At 39.7% G+C, this 18,707-nt stretch overlaps 1 protein-coding gene across 3 annotated transcripts in view; it reads left to right on the top strand.

Moving 5' to 3' along the window:
- The window catches only part of PXYLP1 (2-phosphoxylose phosphatase 1), a 48,047-nt gene extending 31,182 nt beyond the window's left edge, over positions 1-16,865 (top strand). For all 3 annotated transcript variants that reach the window (XM_021553704.2, XM_085587112.1, XM_021553706.2), the window contains 4 exons: positions 4,143-4,304; positions 5,167-5,293; positions 13,104-13,243; positions 14,555-16,865. In XM_021553704.2, coding sequence (XP_021409379.1) covers positions 4,143-4,304; positions 5,167-5,293; positions 13,104-13,243; positions 14,555-15,486 — 1,361 coding nt within the window. In that variant the 3' untranslated portion in view covers positions 15,487-16,865. The remainder of the gene's footprint in view (positions 1-4,142; positions 4,305-5,166; positions 5,294-13,103; positions 13,244-14,554) is intronic.
- The last annotated feature ends 1,842 nt before the right edge of the window (positions 16,866-18,707 follow it).

Raw genomic sequence — 18,707 nt, forward strand, 5'->3', positions numbered from 1 at the left:
ACAAGGCAGCAGCTGCTGTTTGACTTCCATCAGGTCTCACTTTTGCCTGATGCCAGCCCATGTATTTAGTTGTACTCCATGTTTCAAACAGTTTTACCCTGCTGGGACCCTGGGAAGAGTTGCATTGAGCTCTTTCCTTTTATGGTTTCTGTAACTTCCTACTTTTTTTCCTCACTATAAGTTTTTCAAAATTATTGTTTCAAAGTAGTTTTTATGTAGCTTCTTTAGTTATAAAAATAAGTTTATGAATATTGGGAAATAAAATGTGTTCTCTTTCCCTTTCTGTTGTCAAGCTACCTCTGTAATAATATGTCCATATTCTATATAGTTTCAGTGTTGGCAAAGCTTCCAGTTAGATGATGAAATATGTTTCAGATCTATTTTACTAACTGCTCTGGCTGTGCTAAATGCACATCAAAATAATCTGTTACATTTCTGGTTTACATTGTTGTATTCCTGTCCTAGTGAAACATGAGCTTTGAAAGGCACAACAGTGGAAAAATTCAGCTTGAAACCTCTCTTAATCATAGATTTAAGTATGACTGTGTGCATACTGGCAGACTTCTGTTTTGGGCAAGTGCATGTTACTGTGAACTAATAGAGAAATTCACATAAAATACTGCTAAGCTGTAAAAAGCAATGTGAAAAATGTGTAGCAGTGTTCTGACCTTGTAATGATTTACAGCTGGAGGAGCAGAACTGAATATGGAAAAAAAGAACAAATTTCAGCTTCATGCAAGGGACTTTTTAAAGTTTATTTTTATTTATTTTTGCCTTTCCTCTCTGAGCTGTAGCAGTTCAATACTGTTTGTAGTTTTGCCCCTTACAAACGGACCAGAAATCCCACGTGGGAGACAGAGGTGGCATTGACACTGCAGGGGAGGACTTTCAGCAGGGAAATACTTGGATACAGAGAGACAGTCAGCTCTTCAAAGAGCTTTAGAGAACTGCTCTGTGTGGTACAGGGAGTACAAAAATGAAGGACCAAATTGAGCCTTGTGTGCAAAGGGAGCTGGAGAGGATGAGTGTGTGAAGCAGGACTGGAGAGCTGGGAAGTGGATAAATGAGCACAGCAAGGGAGCATGAAGGCCAAGTACTTGAAATGAGAAGGGAGGGAGAAAAGAAAGAACATCATAAATACACGAGACATTAATAATATCCAGGGAATGGTAGGAAATAATTGTAGGAAATAATAATCCAGAAGATGAGGAAATAATTGAGAAGCAACTAAGAGCATGAAAAATACCTCTGTTGTTTCAACAACCTGGAATACAAAGGGAGGATGTGTTACTTGGGATCCTCATCCCAAAGCTCTGAAAGTGCAGCAATGTTCCAGCTTCTGAGGAGCTTTAACAAGGGCTGAGGAGGACCAGTGTGGCTGGGTGGGATCTTCAGGGTGACTGTGCTGAGCTATGGGAAGGCAGCTCCAGCTGGGATTCATCTCTCCTTGGTCTTGTGTTGTCATTCTTCCCTGTTGTCCCCCTCATCCCTCCTATCCCCATTCCCCCAACTCTGAAATACTTGTTATTTTAATGTATATGCACCTGGTGGAGATATTTAGGAGACTGCAGAGACTGGTGCCTAGTTCATGTAATTCCTTTTTCTATTTAGTTACAGTAAATAGATGACTAATGTGTTTGAGTAGGTAATTTGATTGATTGTCATTATTTTCGTCCAATATGTGTTATTTCCAGTGTGCTAAAAGCAAATACTGCTTATCATGTGTCTTTTCTTTTCACTTGTATAAGCTAAGCATATTCACTGTACCATAAGTACAAGTTTTACCAGCTATGATATGAATTCTTGATATTCTAATCTCTGAGTTCATTTCTAGTCCACAAAATAGTCTTAAGTTGTACTCATAGCTGCTGTACTGCTTTTTAAATTGCAAACATGTATTGTGGCAGTCCTGCAGGTGTTATTTTTAATATTTTATTCTTAGTGTTCAATGTTATTCTTATTATTCAATGTTATTCTTAATATTCAGCTTTAATTTTAATATTTTAAAGAGTAGATGCTTCTCTGTAAGGTTTAGTGCTTTTCCTTATTCTTAAATTTGTCTGGCAGTGTTATGGTATTTATTCAACTAGCTTGAATAAATGAAATGAGACTTGTTTTCTGCAAACAAGGTATTTGGCCTCAGGAGTCATAGATACTTGATTTTAAAAGCTGCTGTATGCATCTGTTAGCTTTTGCCCTTAATAGTCTCAGTACAAAAATGGGATCTGTTCAGGGTTTTTGTGGTTAAAACTGCCTTAGATGAAAAAAACTATGACCTTTATTTTGCTTTTAAATCTCCCAACCAAAATTTAGGATCAGAGTTAACTTGGAGTTTTTGCTGTTGGGGTATGGTTTGCCCTGTCTGCTGAAACACCCCTTAGACATGCAAAAATGTCTAAGCTGACTTGAGCTAGAAGACCTCTTGAGTACTTTAACCAGCTCTGTGTGTGTGGCATTAGGGAGCAGTAGCTGTGTTGTTTATGGGTTGCTCTAGAGAGAACAGTTGCAGAAAGCTGGGAGTTGTTGCTGTAGCCTTTTCTGGCTTGGACACTTGGCCAATAGAAGGTACCTGTAATTTGCCATTTGTGCTGTCTGTAGTGCTGTTTGTTTGCAGAGCCCAGTCACTGTTGGATGACATTCTTGGGTTTGGTACTGCAAACCTCTGGTAGGTATTGCCAAGGCTCTGTGGTACTGCCAGGGTCTTAGGCAGGGGCTTGCAATGTCTCACAACCATGTGAGTCTAAGCAAGGAGTTAAGAATTGAATCTGGCAGATAAAGGCTGAAATGGCAGCTGAGCTCCACAATCAGTGTCCAAAGTCAAAATTACAGTTTAATAGTCTCACCAAACACGACTGAAAGCAAAATCTGAAACAGCTTAATGAAAAGTTTCATGTCACTGCACTTGGCAGGTATTGGCCTTGTCAACAGCACTAGCAAGGCTGTGGAAAATGCTTGGGTTCTGGTTTTGGCAGACAAAGAGTAACCACATGAAAATATTTGAAGTGCAATGTATTGTAGTGTAAGAAGGAAGAGTTTGTGTTTATTATTGGCTATGTGTTTGTAAAATCTGTGTGTGTTTTGCTTTGGTTTGCTGTCTTCATTAGTTTTCCTGATCTGTACAACTATTTATTGTGGAACACATTCACCTCTGAAATTGGAAGTGGGAGTCAAGATGGAACTGAGGAACTGACACAGAAGAATTAGTAACGCTTTGCTTTGTAATTTGTTGTCTCATCTTTTCTTTATTTTTTTTCTCTCTCAAGATAGAAGACTAAGGGGCTAAAAAGATGAACACTTTTCCTCCTCTTTTTCACCTCTAAAGCTTCTGATTAAAATTCCAGAAAACAGAATAGAATAGATGCATTTGTTATTACAAGTGTAGTCTGATAAGATTCATAAATTAGCTGATGCACTCACATTAAGGCAGGGTCATTACAACTCTGGCCTTACATTTAGATATGTTTCAACTTTCATCTACATGTCAGAAGACTTAGCAGTGGTGTTTCTGTTAGTTTCTTCTCTGTGTGAGTTTACGGCATTTCTTTGTGTTTCATATTTTTTTGGATAGCCTCACTTTCATTCAAAGAAATATATTTTGTGGGGGTTTTTTTTGCCTTTTTTTTTTTTTTTTTTTTTGATAAGCCAGACTGTTTAAGGTTGACAAGGTGGCAATGTAAGGGCAGGGATTAGTGAGGAAAATGAAGAATAATCCAGTCCTTCAATCTTGACTGCTTTGTTTTCCCAGTGGTTTGTACCACCCTGTCTTTTGCTGATGTCCTTCAATGTCAGTTTTTAAGTTAAAATTATAAGGGACAGCCAGACTTACTGTGGCACTTTTTCTGTGATTCATGCTGAGAGACTGATAGAAAAAGTGGTTTCAAGAAGAATGCAAAACCCAGAGTTGTTCTACATCTGGGTCTGTTCCTGAAGTCTTAGCCAAGCATTGACTTAGCCAAAGAGCTCTTCTGGGCTATGTAAATCAGGAACAAAAAATCTCAATGAAGTTGTTTACTGTTGAGAGACATCCTTTCATAAAACCATAGTCTTTGTGCATAATTACTTAGAAATAATGATAAAAGCCATAATTCTCTATGTCCCTAAAGTCTCCAGAAGGTGCATGGTGTATGTTTTGTGTCTTTCAGTGCATTTAATCCCAGTAACCCCTGTCCGGGAGGATGGGTTGAACGCCAAGAGCCGGAAGCGAATAATGCCGGATTTGCTGACGGAGCCGCCAGCCATCGACCCCGTCTATGAAGCCCAGGTGTACTGCAACGTTCCCACCGTCGCTGAGCGCAGCATGGAGGGTGAGCTTGGGGAGGGCACACCTCAGCGTGCCTGCTGGCTGCTTTGTGCTCTTATGGGAAATGGTAACTCCGTGCATTCACTTCGTTGCTGCTTGGAGAAGGTGGAGCAAATGCCAGCTGGTCACTGGATTACCTTGAATCGTTCAAAACATGCTCTTCCCTTCCCTTTGTATCCTCTTCGTTGCCTTGATTTTTGGAAATTGTTCTGTGTCCAGCCAATAGTCAGGTATAGGCCTAAAACTGAAATGGTTGGGAGGGCTATAGATATTTAATATTTGAATTGTAATTCTTGTTAATGTCAGCTGCATTTCAAACAGTTGACTTGCAATTCAGGAAGAAAAACCCCACAGAAGTAATTAATTTTGGAATTACAAGCCATTAGACATGGTCAGCTAGAAGGCATATTTACATTCCTTACTCCACAGGAGCTGCAGCAAGTTTGAATGAAGTCTTTCATTAGCATATTCTACTAATGGTTATCAAATAAATCACAAACTGGTATATCAGAAAGATCCAGATTAGACATGCTGCAAAATCCATCATTATTATGGGGATCTGAAGAGAGGCATTATGAAAGTGGAATAACCTTATTGTGTTAACAGAGTTCGTTGCTTGAGTTGTGTTTTGTGTGGTTGGTGGACTTCAGATGTACTGTGGAGATATGCAAAGAACCTTAGTCTTGTATAACTTGTCTTGCAATCTGAAGTGAAATCTTTCTTGGGTTGGTAAATTGTAATTTCCTAGGAGTGTTTTCTTCGATTGCAATACCAAAGCTATCAAGCTAATCATACCTACTTTTTTTTTTAAAGAAAGTGGATACAGTTAAATTTTTTATTTCTTGTTTTCCCTTTCTTCACTTTAGGTCATGCCCCTCATTATTTTAAGCTGGTGTCAGTTCAAGTGCTGATTCGACACGGTGATAGGTACCCTCTGTATGCCATTCCCAAGACAAAGAGACCTGACATCGACTGCATGTTGGTGCCCAGCAGGTAAAATCCTTGAAGTTTGTCTTTACTAAGCTCTTTTTTTGCTTGAGAATCATTTTTTCCTCTTCAGGAAACAATTTGTGAATTGAATACCATAGTGTATTGCCATGGTTTAAAAAGCCAATCCCTGGATCAGTGGTGCACAGTATTTTCTTTGAAACAAGAGCTATTACATGTTACCAGTTCAAACCAGAGTAAGTTCTTCATATTTCTTTAAAAAGCAAAAAGCTATTTAGTTGGATATTTAAGTTGCCATTCCTCTTAGATAAATTTCTACATTTTGAAAATGTAAGTGCATTGTTTGAGATGATCTCATCCATTTCAGCTCAGCATGCTTCCCTTCATCTGAGTACAAAAAGGACTTAGGCGGTTCAGCACTACCATAAGTAAATTGATATTTATATTTTATATTATTTTTTTCTTTTACTTTTCAGAAATATAGGATATCAGAATTTTCCCTTAGTGATTTGTGTCAAAATTCAGTAAAAAATGGGAATAGTGCATTTAACTATTAAAAGACAAGTTAGCAGAAAGTCCTACCATTTGCTACTTGACAAGGACTCCTTTCCTGTAGTTACCTCTCTCTGTTTAGATCTGTCACAAGTTAGTTATTTGTGTCTAACTGCCACTAAAACATCATTTTCCTTTCTGTTTCAGTATAGTGCTTTTGTCTAACATCATGTCTTTGTAGGTTGCTGAAAACTTTTCACACCTGAATCACTTTGAGCTGCAAATATAATCTGAATTGCTTCTTTGTGGCAGAACCTTCCTTTTTTGTTTAGATTCTACTCACTGATGCAGATGAATGATAGTGTACAGCAGTAGAAAAACCCAGTGGTTATGTAATTTCTCAACCTCTGCCATGGCTTGTTTGATTAGATGCAAGTACTTTTTAGTAGGATGATGATGATTTTTCAACAGAGGACTTACCAGTGAACGTACTGAATACTTAAAAGAATACTAAGATATGTTAGCAAACCCTCTGGGCAAATCTATTCCTTCATGCTGCTGTCCCCTCAGCAGTGTCAGCTGTGGAGATTCCAGTGGCTGAGGGCTGTCTGTTGTGCTCCTGGCAAACATTACTCAGGAAAAGAGGCACAGTAGGTGCACAAAGCAATATAGATGGACCATAAATACCTTTTTTCAGGATGGCATGGAATCTTCTCTGTCTTTAATTCCACAACAAAAAAACAAGAATGTAATTTCTTGACTCACAAATGGCTTTACTCTGTTGTGCTGGAGGTGTTAATGCCACACTGAAAGTACATTTCACCTTGGTGCCTGGGAGGATCATGGAGCAGATCTTCATGGAAGAAATTTTTAGGCAAGGGCAAGACAAAGAGATGATCCAGGACAGCCAGCACAGCTTTACTCAGGGCAAATATGCCTGACCAGTGTCATCTACCTGGTGTTCTGCAAGGCTTTCAGGTGGGTCCCTCATGGCATCCTTAACTCCCAGCTGGAGAGATGTGGATTGGAAAGGTGGACTGCTGAGTGGGTGAGGAATTGGCTGAATGGCTGCAGAGGTGATCAGTAGCTCTGTGTCCATGGAGGCCCATGGTGAGTGGTGTCCCTCAGGCTCTGGGACCAGTGCTCTCCAGTCCCTTCATTCCTGACATGGACAGTGGGATTGAGTGCACACTCAGGAAGTTTGGACTGACAAGAAATTTGTGTCCAGCTTGAAAAATGGATCCATGAGAAACTCAAGAGGGTCAAGAAGTTCAAGAGGTTCACGTGGCTCAGGGCAATCCCAGACATGGGCACAGACTGGGAGGAATCACTGAGAACAGCCCTGCAGAGGACTTGGGGGTTCTGGTGGATGAAAAACTGGGCACGAGCCATCTGTGTGCACTGGCAGCCCAAGAGGCCAGACACTGGCTGCTCCTTTTCTGTGTTCACACTTCAGCTTCCAGCAAAATGCCTGTTTTGTCAAGAGGTGTCATCCAGGGGTCTGGTCCAACCTCCCTAAGGAGGAGTTGGATTTCCTTGAGAGGTACCTAACCCCAGAAGCACTTTGTGCCCACTGCAAACTGAGTAGCTTCCTGAAATTAGATGTGCATTCCTGAGACTGCAGAGAGGAGATCAAACTTCAGTTATCTCTGCCACAGAGTGAAGTGGGAGTTCTTTTCATAAAGAATTTTTCCAAGAAGATGGAAAATGAATTGTCTGCTAACAGCTATGATAACATTTTTAATGACCTGCTGTAAGGGGTGAGATTATTTTCAGCATGAAATACTAAGTAGAGAAATATGATCCACATTTCTATTGGAGTTCCTAAAGGCTCTGATCTTCTGATCTTTCTTAATATCTGTCATGTTAGAGTGTATATGAGAAAGCTTTATTGAAAAGATGTTAACTGTAAGTGAGTGTTAGATGAGTAGCTGTGTTTCACAATATTAGTGTGCCACATGGGACCTCAGTTTTGTATTTGTCAGAAAAGCTTTTATAGCTGTTTCAAATTCAGTTTCAGGCAAGGAGTACAACATGAAGGCCCTGGAGTCAGAAAAACTATCCATAGAAGACAAGGAAGTAGTGTGGCTTTGACACAGAATGACCAAGTGGAGCACTCGAGAGGGCACAGTCAGACTCTGGGGAGGCCAGAGGGGGAACACTCGTGGCTCACACGGATTTGTGAAGCATTAGAGCATCACTGTGTAAATGACACATCCCTTACCACTCACAGCCACTGAAAGACCTTGTCTCCTCAAGTACAAAATTTATGTAAAAGAGCATCTCTTCTCCTAATTTAGGGCAGAAGAAAGATTAAATGAGTTGGCTCTGCACCATTCTGTCCAGATGTGTTAAAGCTGACCTTACTGAATTAAGCTAGAATTAAGCCATTGTTTTGAGTGGAACATTCATTACTTCAGCATCAGGAAGTTATTTGCTGTGTTTGGCTGTCAGGCTTATATTCCTTTGAGATGTAAATTTAGAGCTTGATTGTAAACGTATTTATATGGGGAGTGTGACAGGATCTGTAATCACTGCCTTTGAGCTGTGGGTTTCTTGCTGCTGTGCATTTGAGCTGGGATGTCTGGTGGAAAGTCTGGCTTGTTGAAGCTTTCTGGACTTACAACATCAGATAAGCAAGCTGCTCACATGCAGGCTGCTCTTATTTGACTTGGCATTCAGCTGATGGAATTCATTAATTAAGTAGATTATGCCACAGCCCTGTGGACTTCTAATGGATATGCAAAGTAGCCTTGAGGTCACGCTTGGGTTTCGTGAATTATGGATTGTGATATATAAGTGTGGAATGAATATAAGCAAATGGATTAAATGCTTTGGAGATTTCTTCCATCTAAAACTTCAATTAATATTATTGTTACCATTTTTATTGTTCTGGATGCAAACTTCCAGAGGGAACCAAATAATGAATACTTTTTTCCTCAAGAAAATTATTCTAATGATGTTATAAAATCTATTCATTGTAGTATTTGCTTATGGGGGAAAGAAATTAATCCCACACTTTTTTTCCTTATGTAGCTCACATTTATAGTGTCAAAAGTAAAAAATATGCAGTGTTTCTTCACTGAGTTTGTATGTGAGAGAGAAGAAACACTTTTTGGAAGATGCTAAAATGATTTCAGAAGACTGCTATCATTTATAGTTAGCTGGGTTAATTAGCATATACTTGAAGACATTTTGAGAGGTGTTGATGGTAATCATAAGAAGCTTAGTAACAAATACTGAAATTTTAGGTTCAATATGCACATGTTTTGAAACTGCCACAAAAACAAGCTGGGAGGTGGGAGATGAGACAAGTATGGTACTGTGAGCTGGAGGGGGTGTGGATCTGACTTGGGGTGAGGTCAAAGTAGGATCCAGACCAGAGTCCGGTGCAGAAACGTCCCCTGAGGCCTCTGCTGACTTTAAGGAGTCAGACAGAGGTGGAGGAGATGGAATTACAGAGCCATGGAATGGTTTGGGCAGGAAGGGACCTCAGAGATCCTCTCATTCCAAGCCCCTGCCATGGGAGCGGTGTGGAGTTTGTTATAAAAATGTATCAGCTATGAGACCTTTATGGATAAATAATCCCCAACTGTGCTACTACTGCCTTAGGCTCTCTTCTGTAGACTACACTGATCTATTGCTGGGTTTAGTGTCTTTTTCCATTTATTTGTTTTCTAAAAAGCACACAGTGTAGTAGTCCTTTGATGTCACACTTTTTTTTTTTTTGTGTATTTGAACTTCACAGAAAATACATGTTGTTTTTGCTTGAAGTTCTAAAATGATGTTTTGCATTTTAAGTAAAGAGAAAGGGACTTGCTCTTGGGATAGTTTGCTGGCAGAATCTTTTATTGTGTGATTACAGAAAAGTAATGTTTGTGTGTCTGAAGCCTGGTGGGGTCACGTTTACTCAGTAAATGATGCACTGAAGGCTCTGCAACTGCTTGTGAGAAGCTTGGTCCTCTCAGCTTTTGCCATGCATTTTTGTATTAATTCCTCAAGGAAAAGGGAAATTTTATTGAAGGATGCCAGCTCTGTTCCTGGAAGAAATACGTAATACAGTTCAAATAGTTATGCAATATTTCTTTCCATGTACACTGGTTACAGTGTAGCAATAAAAGGTGATATTAAAGCATTTTAAGACCTTTGCAAATATGATATTTAAATGTTGATTAAGGATTTAAATGTTAGTCCATTTTAATGCTAGTGCATGAAAACCAGAGTATTCAATCTGGGATCTATTATTCCAGAGCTTAGGTTGTAAATAACAAAAAGATCAGCTGAATTAATTATTTGAGGGAAAAGAAGCATCCTCAGTTTTGTTACAGATAAAATGTATTCTATTGTACACAAATAAAATCATTAAAAGGCATATTATCAGGTTTTAAATAAGGGAAGCAAATGTTAAAATTGGGAAGTGTGGCTGTTGTTAGTTGGTTTAAATGAAACGCTGTTCCATTTTCTGACAAAATTTGAAATAGTTTTTATATGCTGACCTTTTGCAAATATGGTAGCTTGCCATTGTAAGGCCAGGAAAATTACAGAAGGATACGTCTTTAGTTAATTTTAATTTTCTGATTACTCTTATGGAAATAAAATGTTAAGGATAATTCAGTCTTTAAAACTGTACAACTGAGCAATTTCCTTTGCTTCCTGCTCCAGCAGCCCCAGCAGCCTCAGCCGTGTTGCCTGGATACTCCATCTCCTGCAGCATCTGTAAATTGGCCAATTCAACAGGAGGATTCATATTCTAAAAAAAAGCCAAGTCTTGGGGTGGGAGGGGGAATGCTTTGTCAGCTGGAAGCCTGAGTGCTGCTGCAGATCTTGCTGCTGAGAAAAATAGGTGTTTGTTTGCCCAGTTGTACAGGGATATCTATTTAACAAGAAGTAACCTTAGAATTTCTATTCAAAAAGATGTCCAACAGTCTATTTCATAATGCACTTCTGAAGGCATGTGCTTATCTTATGCTCACTTTAAATACAGTGTAAGTAAATTGCATCTCCAAGTTTAATATTACTAATATACTGTATTAATACACTGGAATATAAAATAATCATTTATGGTCCCTTCTCTAATTTTATCTCGAAAGTTAATTTATTTTGCCTGCCATTTTTTTTTTTTCTGAAAAATCCTTTTGCAAAGTACAGATAAATACTTTTCTTTCTTCTTCCCTTTCTTTCTTCCTACAAGTGATTGCTGGCAGTTTTATCAGCACAGATTTGATTCCATTAGAATTCTTTCAGGCTTTTGTAAGCAAAGCAGCAAAAGAAGCAGAATGGATAATGCAGTTATTTAAGTTTTCTTTCACATTTATTATTAAATAAATGAACAGAGTTTAAGGAAAATTTTGATTGTCATTTTATTCATGTGTAGAGTTTTATAACATTCAAAATTTAGAAGATTGGTGGTTCAGGCTGCTACCTATGTAATAAGCTTAAAAAGCCATTTGCTAATGGGGGTAATTTAATTTTCTCAACTTAATTCTTCCATTTTTAGATTTCACTGCTGGGCTGTGAAAATAGTGCAATGTATAAAATGTTCTGTTGGAAATTTTCATCTGGCTCTGGAGTAAGCTTCTAATGCATGGTTGTACCACAGGAAGCCTCCACTGCTTGAGAAACATAAACCAGGCTTTGTTCCTTTCTCTGCTTTGCAAATACTAATCTTCAGTTGCCCTGTTAAAATTACAATGTACAGGAGAAGCTGTGGAATTAGAATATCATTAATTGGCTGGTTTTCCTTTAATCTGAAGTAAAATGAAAAAAATAATGTGGTTTTTGATCTCATTGTGCTTTTTGTCTCATTTTGCATTTTTTCCTTATCGGCAGTTGTGACATAATTGTAACATTTTCCTGCCAGGATTATTTTTTTCCTGAAGAGCAATTAGATACTGGAAAATTCAAGTTTTATAAAGTGATATGATCTACCTTTCTATTGACAGACACTGATTCTTATGAGCCCTCCTGTATATGCAGGCTGTGAGCAGAGCACTGCAAGAGGTCCTCTCGTGTGTGAGAGTTTCTAAGTGAGCATGGATGTCTTTGTCCCAGCAAACTTCCATTCCAGACTCTCATTCCTGCTTTAGTGGTGTTATTGCTCCCTCTGGTGTGTCCTGCAAGTCAGGTTTCTTTTTAAGACTGAGATTTTTATATCAAAAATAGTTTATCCTTCTAACAAATGTAAATATGAGCAGTAAACACAAATCCCAGAGTTCTGTAAGAAATCCTTTACATAATTTATTTTATATATATATTTTTTAAGCAACATGAAAATAACTGTATTCAAGCTGAACATCCTATTCAGACAAGAACCACCTGGAGCAGAGTTGGGTTGCCAAACAGTTTCTGATGTACTTCTGCACAAAATTAGAGAGGTGACTGTGTAACCTTTGATAACTGCTGACATTTAGCAAGGATGTCTCCACTTTAGTGTAATGCATTTCTGGTGTAGGAATATGATCATGGATTTATTTTTTAAAGGTTCAGATTACCTTTGGGTTGCATTGTGAGATTTTTGGTACCTGTAGCTTTCTGTGCAGCAGTACCACAGTGAGCTGAATCCGTAGTGTATTTGAAATTTCCAGTGCAGTGTGGAAGATTTAAGTATTCTTTCACTGACTTGAACTCTGTTTCAGTGAGTTAACTTGAATATTTTAGTGAATATCTCTTCCAGCTGCATTCATTACTTCATGGCAGGGTATCTTACTTGTGTAGTGTCCAGGAGTGTTGGCCTCTTTCTTCCTGGATAAAAGTGCAGCACCCCAAACAATGATTCCAGTTTTAATGGGCCACTGGGTACTGCTTTCCAGTCCCACATAATTGAGATGACACTATTTGATTTGAGGCTGAAGGAAATAGAAATAAAAGCTGAAATTGTGGTCAGCACTGCACATTATAATATCTGAGAATTCCTTCAAGATCATCTGCTTAAGGTACTGTATTTGAACCCTTTTAGATTGTAACTGGCTTTGGCTGTGCTGTTAAAGAGCATTGGTACTTCAGAAAAGAGAGGTTTGGAGGTTTTTTAAAGGATTATTTAATATCTTTTTTCATTTTAAGTCATAACAGTGTTAGTAACTAAATTCAAAGCAACCCCCAGAAATTGCTCTAAAATACTTAGTGAAAGGTATCATAATTTTAATGTGACAAGACATGTTTCCTTACAGTTCTTTGGTGGAGAGTAAGTAGTTAGATTTCTTTTCCATACTTGCAAAAGTCCTGAGCAAGAGCAGATGTTGTCCCAGTGGGAAATAAGCTCACATCATGAAATTTCTGAGGTGACATACTTGGAATACTTGACTCTCTCGAGCTCCTTTCCCATATGCTTTTGGAAGTTTTCCCATTTTGGTTTCCATCTCTCTAGGAAACCTTCTCATCCTCAGCTTGAAGCCTTCGTTAAGCATATGTCCAAAGGGTCTGCAGCCCAAATGGATGGTTCTCTGAGCAGCCTGCCTCACTTCCCCAGCCATTCACTGTGTGAAATGGGAGAGCTTACACAGACAGGTGAGTTCCCCTAGCAGCTCTGTCTCATCCTCTGCTCTGTTAAACGAAGTCTTCTTGAATAGGGATCTTCTGATTCTCTTTATGTTGACATAAATGCTTTTTTATGGAAGCTTATCATGTTGGTCATATCCTAAGCTATGCTGGCATATGTAACTCAGCTGTAAAAGTGGCAACAGTTGTAGAAACTGTGCTTTGTCCTATAGCTTGACAGTCCTGTTACACACTGGTCAATCTTGGCATATCTTTTAAATTCTTTTGTAGCAAGTCAGAGCACCTTTCTTTCATGTGGCTTCACACCTCAGAACTCCTCTGTTACCCTTGTGACAAGCAGCCTTGATCAGTCCCTCCTGAGGAAGGTCTGGTGCTCTGTTGCTGACGGGGCTGGGATTCAAAGGGACCCTGTGTCCCCTCCAGGAGATACTGATGTAGCAGACAAACATGGTGCTTGTGTTATGGAAATGCTTCATACATCTGGTGCCTGTCAAATCCAAGTGTGTTCTGGGATCCCTTTGGAAGGAATCCTTGGCCACTGCCAAGCCTTGCAAAGTGGTGTCAGGGGAAAGCAAGGCAGGACACCACCTAAATTGCACAAAGACATGGACTGTGTCACTGAGCTGGCATCTGGGGACTCCTGTGGCATGCAGCAAGGTACATAGAGGTGTTCTAGTGCATAAGGGGTTCATGCCTATTGCTTTGCTCTTGTGTGAGAGGTGTGGATTCTGGAGTAGAGGTTTTGGCACATGAGAAGGATACACTCCTCCAGCTGGATAAAGGCAGAGCTGTAGCATAAATTATCAAACAATTTAAATGCTCCCTGAAGGAAGATGGAGAAGGAAGCTTGATGGACTTGCTACACCTCACGATTGTTTTGTGAGTTTACACACTAATTTACATTTTGTGTATTTGTGTCCTGACTGCTGGTGCTTTTATTGGCTGCCATAAATTTTCAGGGGCACAGCATTCTCTGCAGGCCTGAAAACCTGACTGGGGTGCAGTCTTCAAAAACTCCTTACTTTTATAATCATGTTAGACCCCACCAGTCTATTTTTTAGTCCAAAGAATTAATATTAAACCACTGAGGATTTAAACAAATTTTATGGAACCAATGTATTTTCTGTATTTCAGGCTAGTTCCTAGAATCTGAGAGATACTGAAGAATAGAAAATTTCTCATGTTTCAGACAGTTTTCTTAACAGTCATCATAACTGAAGTTCAGTTTTGTAAATTTATCAGTAAGGCTACTAGCTGTAATTTTTTTCAGTGTGACTGCAAAGATTCTCATCATGTGTTGTAATTTCTGTCAAAATTCAGGGGTGGTACAACACTTGCGAAATGGACAACTGCTCCGAGAGATTTACATCAACAAACACAAACTGCTCCCTAGTGACTGGACAGCCAAGCAGCTCTACTTGGAGACCACAGGGAAAAGCCGAACCCTGCAGAGTGCACTGGCCCTGCTCTACACCTTTTTGCCAGATTTTGACTGGAAGAAAATTAACATGAGGCACCAGTGGAGCACCATTTTCTGCTCAGGAAGCTGTGACTGTCCCATGAGAAACCACTACCTGGAAGAGGAGCAGCGCAGGCAGTACAGTTTACGGGTGAAAAACAACAATTTGGAGAAAATATACGTGGATATGGCAAAGATTGTGGGTATTCCCACCAGGCAGCTGAGAGCTTCTAACCCAATAGATTCTCTCTTGTGCTATTTCTGTCATAATGTCTCATTTCCATGTACCAAAGCTGGCTGCATTGGTATGGAACACTTCAAAGTAATCAAGAGACACCAGTTGGAGGATGAGAGAGAAAGACAGGAGAAGAAACTTTATTTCTTGTATGCACTATTGGCTACTCATCCTCTCCTCAACCAGACTGTCAATAGGCTGCAGCGTATTGCAGAAGGCAAGAAGGAGGAGCTGTTTGTCCTCTACTCTGCACATGATGTCACCTTGTCACCTGTTCTTAGTGCCTTGGGCATTACAGAGGCCAGATTTCCCAGATTTGCTGCCAGATTAGTTTTTGAGCTGTGGCAGGATGGGAAGAGGCCCAAAGAACACTTTATCCGCATCCTGTACAACGGTGCTGATGTCACATTCCAGACCTCGTTTTGCAAGGATCATTATAAACATTCCAGCAAGCCAATGTGCCCACTAGAAAAACTTGTCAACTTTGTCAAGAGGGATATGTTCTTAATTTTTAACAGTACAAACTACTATGATGCATGTCATAGGAGAGCACTGTAGAGAAGGGAGAAGGAAAGGAGGCAGTGTTAACTTATGTCAGTGATCTGTTTTCTGGCAGAGGCACAGTTCAGTTTTCTTCTTGTATTTTCATGTGTGAGTACAGAAGGGTAATGCTTGAAACATTCTTCAAATAGTTTTATTTTCATTCAGGCTGCAGATGGCCTTCAGTAGAAGAACAAATGCCAAGGGTTATGTGTATGTGTACGCTCACAAATGCTGTTAACTGTTGTGATAAACCATGTGGTGAATGTAACCTGGCCCTTGCTTGGTAGAGTGAGAGAGCATAGACTTTGTGTTTCTCTGTTCCAGAGCAATAATTTGATAGCCTAAGTTTAAAGCCAAAACTCCATTTTTTTCTAGCACCATCTCACTGTCACTTTAAGCACTTAATATCAGGGTCATTACGAATTCCAGGTGTCTGCATTAAGGCATTTTAAAGGAATTTTTGAATTTCTTTACTCAGAGGAAGCCTTCTAATATTATGGTCCTTAAAGCAAAGTGCATGTGTTTGTGTGAATACTTCCCTGAGCATGTACAAATGAGCGTGTGCCTTCTGCACCTCACAGACCTAGAAACCCTTGGCTATTGTTGCCAGTGCCAGAGAAGGGTGTACTGGAAAAGGGATACAAAACTCTACTCTCTGATCGCACTTTCAGCACTTTGAATAGTTCAAACACAGTCTAGAAACATGTAAAGGCCTTGTGATGTTAAAATAGATAGCAAACACTAACAGTACCACTAAACCTGAGTGGGAAATTAGAAATCAGTTTTATGGTGAAATGTTGGGCTCTTTCCCATTGTGAACATGTTCAAGCTGCTGTGCTATGGTACAAATCAGTATTTTAGGAATTTGCTATGGTGACTGCTTGAGACAGCTTGACTAAATACTGAGAAAACTTTGTAGTTGAGTTAGTATTTTTATGGACTAGGAAGCTCTTATTTTGTAAGACCAGACTTGTACATATTGTACTGTGTATATTTATAACACAGTAGATTTTTCTTACTTGTTTAGTTTGTAAAGACTTGTGGAGGTCACTTTTTAGACATTTTTTCCCCTTGATTAGGATGTTTAGACTTAAGAATAAACTGTCTGTTATGGGTAATTTGAACAATGAGTAGATACGAAAACTTCAGACTGCTTTCATCTCTGTAGGAGTAGTAAATTGAGAACCAATTTTTAATAGAATTCCTAGAAATTTTATAATGATGGAGGTTTTTTAACCTCTAGAAATAAACTAGTCTGTGAGTTGTGATTCAATGGTGCTAGTTTGTCAAAGAAAACATAACTCAGCATAAGTTCTCTGACTCTTGGCATTCCACTGTTTTCAATGCTGCATTTGAACATGTTTCTTTAAATAAAATTCTGGGGTCTCTTTGTGTTTTTGTGTGTTATGCTTGTTGTGACTTCCTTAGCTGTTTGCAGGAACAAGGTGGATATTGTTAAGCTGCTTGTTGCATTTCTAATTTCTGCACTTAATCTGTCCTGGGCCCCAGTCTGGGCAGGAGCAAGTAAACATTTCATTAATACTGAACTAGAAATCCTAATAGAATATTTGGGGCTTTTGTACCACATTGGAGTGGTAGCCTTCTGTCTAAGAGACTGCTTGTTTGCTGGAGAGCAAATAGGAAGAGAGAATCTGGAAGTTGAGCTGACTTTAGAAATTACATGAAGGGGACCTTTTGCCCAATGTAAGTAGCAAAGGCCCATAACTTTATGTTGAGGTAGGACCTCCTGGGATTGTGCCCCCACTGCCTCTTCTCCTGTCACTGGGAAGCACTGTAAATATGTCTCTTACAGTTCCCTTCAGGTATTGATCTGCAGCAATGAAAAACTTGATCCTTCTCCAGTGCCACCAGAAGAGGTAAAGGAAGAAACAGGGCTGAGATCACTCTCACAAACCCTGGACCTGGCTGTGGAGATAAAGTAATAAGCAAACTGCATTACTGAAGTCGATTAATCATTACCTTTTGAAGTTTTACCTAATTTATGATTCAATTTGTAATTTCAAGTGGATTTATATTTGGATTAAGGTAACAGGTAACTACCTGAATAATGAAAAGAGGAATTGGTGGAAATTTATTTATCTTAGAATTGATAAATAGCCTTTTTATAGGGGTGCACTGATGAATTAGCTGTACTAACTGGGAAACACTGGTGTGAACAGTTGCACAGTTTAGTCAAGTGGTAGAGCAGGACTAAAAGCTGCTGCTTTAAGGAATGCAGCTTGAGATCTTGCTCTTGGCTTGAAACCGATGTAGGAGTGGGCTGTTTTGTTGTGTGCTAAACATGGTATTCAGAAACTGATGCTTAAACATGCTGAGCACTTCTACTGTGCTCAATGAAATCCGTGCAGTGCTTCCTCACCCCATCCAGCTCATTTTCCAGCGCAGTGCTGATGCTCCGTTTCTCCCTGTGCTCCCCTCTGTTCCATTTCTAGGAAGCCGTAACAGCTTTGGTCCAGGCGCTCCTTGCCCACTGAGTGCCAGAGGGCCTGGCCTGAGCTGCCGTGCGCTGTCTGCATGAAAAGGGAGGGAAGGGCTCCGGGCGGGAATTCCCGGGGCCGGGCGGGAGCGGATCCCCGCAGCGCGGCGGGGCGGCGGCGCCCTCGCGTGGCGGCCCCGTGCGCTGCAGCGCGGCGTTGCGGGAGTTACAGCGGGAAGCAGGCTCTGGAAAAGGAAGAGTTAAAACCTGCTCAGCTGTAGATGGATTTCATCCCGCAGTTTGAGAAAAAGGCCTCCATCCCCCTGGTTTAAGTGAATAGGTGTCTCTGTGAGATGCTCAAACCCTTGTGGGATGAAGAAGGAGTAATGACAGCTGTGATGGCAATTTTGAAGTGAGTCATTCATGTTGTTGAACACAGGTGTATTCTACAGATATTTTGCTAGCCTGTGTACTAAAATCAGCCCTACACTTTTCAGCAGAATTATTTTTGAAATTAGTAAAGCCTATTCTATATGGAAGTATAAAACAGAGTATTATTTTTTTTCCTGTCAGGTTTGGTTCAGTTTGCTTGCCTTGCAGTTTTGTTCCTTCTCCCTTTTTAACACGAAAGTGGCTATGCTGCATGTGAGTACTATGACCTTATTCAAGCAGTTGAGATGTGAAGGAGTCTGAACTTTGTACATTTCCTTCAAACTGAAATCAAACACCATTAAGCTTCTTGTTTCCAAATGTTAGATAATAAACCTTCTTCTTGTGGAGAGTGTTGGTGGATTCTTAG

This window comes from Lonchura striata, chromosome 9, assembly GCF_050655825.1.
Source record: "Lonchura striata isolate lonStrDom1 chromosome 9, ASM5065582v1, whole genome shotgun sequence".
Taxonomy (NCBI): Eukaryota; Metazoa; Chordata; class Aves; order Passeriformes; family Estrildidae; genus Lonchura; species Lonchura striata.